The sequence below is a fragment of the Pinus tabuliformis genome, chromosome 2_1 (assembly GCF_031772625.1).
Source record: "Pinus tabuliformis cultivar Carrire ecotype Pingquan chromosome 2_1, CPIR1, whole genome shotgun sequence".
In the NCBI taxonomy this organism is placed as follows: Eukaryota; Viridiplantae; Streptophyta; class Pinopsida; order Pinales; family Pinaceae; genus Pinus; species Pinus tabuliformis.
In genome coordinates, this window is record NC_142299.1 from 492,153,339 (window position 1) to 492,154,835 (window position 1,497).

At 44.2% G+C, this 1,497-nt stretch overlaps 1 protein-coding gene across 1 annotated transcript; it reads left to right on the top strand.

The window, feature by feature from the left end:
* The first annotated feature begins 421 nt into the window (after nucleotides 1-421).
* Nucleotides 422-889, top strand: LOC149201084 (uncharacterized). The gene has a single exon (XM_089401192.1). The coding sequence runs from the start codon at nucleotides 422-424 to the stop codon at nucleotides 887-889; it is 468 nt and encodes a 155-aa protein (XP_089257318.1).
* Nucleotides 890-1,497: the final 608 nt, after the last annotated feature.

Here is a 1,497-nt window from a genome sequence, read left to right on the forward strand (position 1 = left end):
ACACCTGGTCCATACGGTACAAATATTTCATCAATTGGCGGTAGACTTCATTGGTCCAATATCCCCACTAGCACGTCACTCCAAAGCCTGATACATAATTACTGCCACAGAGTACCTGTCAAGATGGGCAGAAGCCGCACCAGTGAAAGACTGCACAGCAGAAACTGCAGCGTGCTTCATTTTTGAAAACATCATCTCAAGGTTCGGATGCCCAAGGAGTCTCACAAGTGACCAAGGTACACACTTCCTGAACGAGACAATCCAGGTCCTATTAACAACTTTTATGGTACAACATCACAAGCGTAGCCCTTACCATCCACAAGCAAACGACGTAGTAGAAGCATTCAACAAGATACTGGAAAAAGGGCTAACCAAAATCGTATTAGCCAATAGAGATGACTGGGATGAAAGAATTCCAGCGATGCTCTGGGCATATAGAACAACAGTTAAAAGACTCCACAAACAAACTCCATTTCAGCTAGTATACGACAGAGAGGCGGTGGTGCCAGCAGAGTTTGTACTACCTAGTATGTTTATTTCAGAAGCAATAGGAATGACAGATAGCAGTGCCTTGCGGGACAGACTGAGCCAATTACTAGAGCTCGACGAAACGCGGTTCCTGGTGGAGTTCCATCAATCTGTCGAGCAACGAAGACAGAAGGCTTGGCACGATAGGCACATCAAGAAGAAATTGTTCGGCGTCGGCGACCAAGTGCTCCTCTATGACAATAAGTTCCTCAAGTTCCCAGGAAAACTACAAATGCACTGGTTAGGCCCGTTCATAATTTCACATATAAAAGAATCAGGTGCAGTGAGACTCGCACAACTGGATGGACTCCTACTGCCAGGATGGGTGAAAGGCACATGGCTGAAACCTTTCCGCAAGTAAAAAAAAATAAAAAAATTTAGTAGTCATAATAAGGTTGGGGTCAGTAGAATGATACCACAACCCATTTGTGGTCGGAGGGGGTAGTGTCAGTAGAGTCAGCAAGCCTAGTTGGCAGGAACAGTAGCCGTGCGTGTCAAACACCATCAGCAGAATACACGTAGGTTCGAACTTTTTCCAAAATTGATGGCCACACACGCACCCGTCCCATCCGCCGTACCAGTAGTTATTTCTTGATTAAGTAATCAATAAGGCAACTGTCAAGATAGCGTCAAAAAATCTTTCCCGTTAAGCATAGAATTAGTTAATAAATAAGCCCATCACGACAGAATAAAGACACCATGCAACCCACTCTGTACTTTTTAAGCCCACGTCATAGTTGGCATGTACCAGTCAGTCGACGACGGCAAAAAGATAGCTAGAATACATGGAAAGGTCGTTGGAGTAATTAGTTGATTAAAGCCTCATCAGTTAGGGGATGTCATGTCAGAATCGGCTACATAACTCTTAGAAGAATGCATGGAATGGTAGAATTTCAAACACCAGAAGGATTTTAGAAGCACTTGGAAGAACAGGAGTAGGATAAGAGAAACAGAAGACCACCAGTGCAA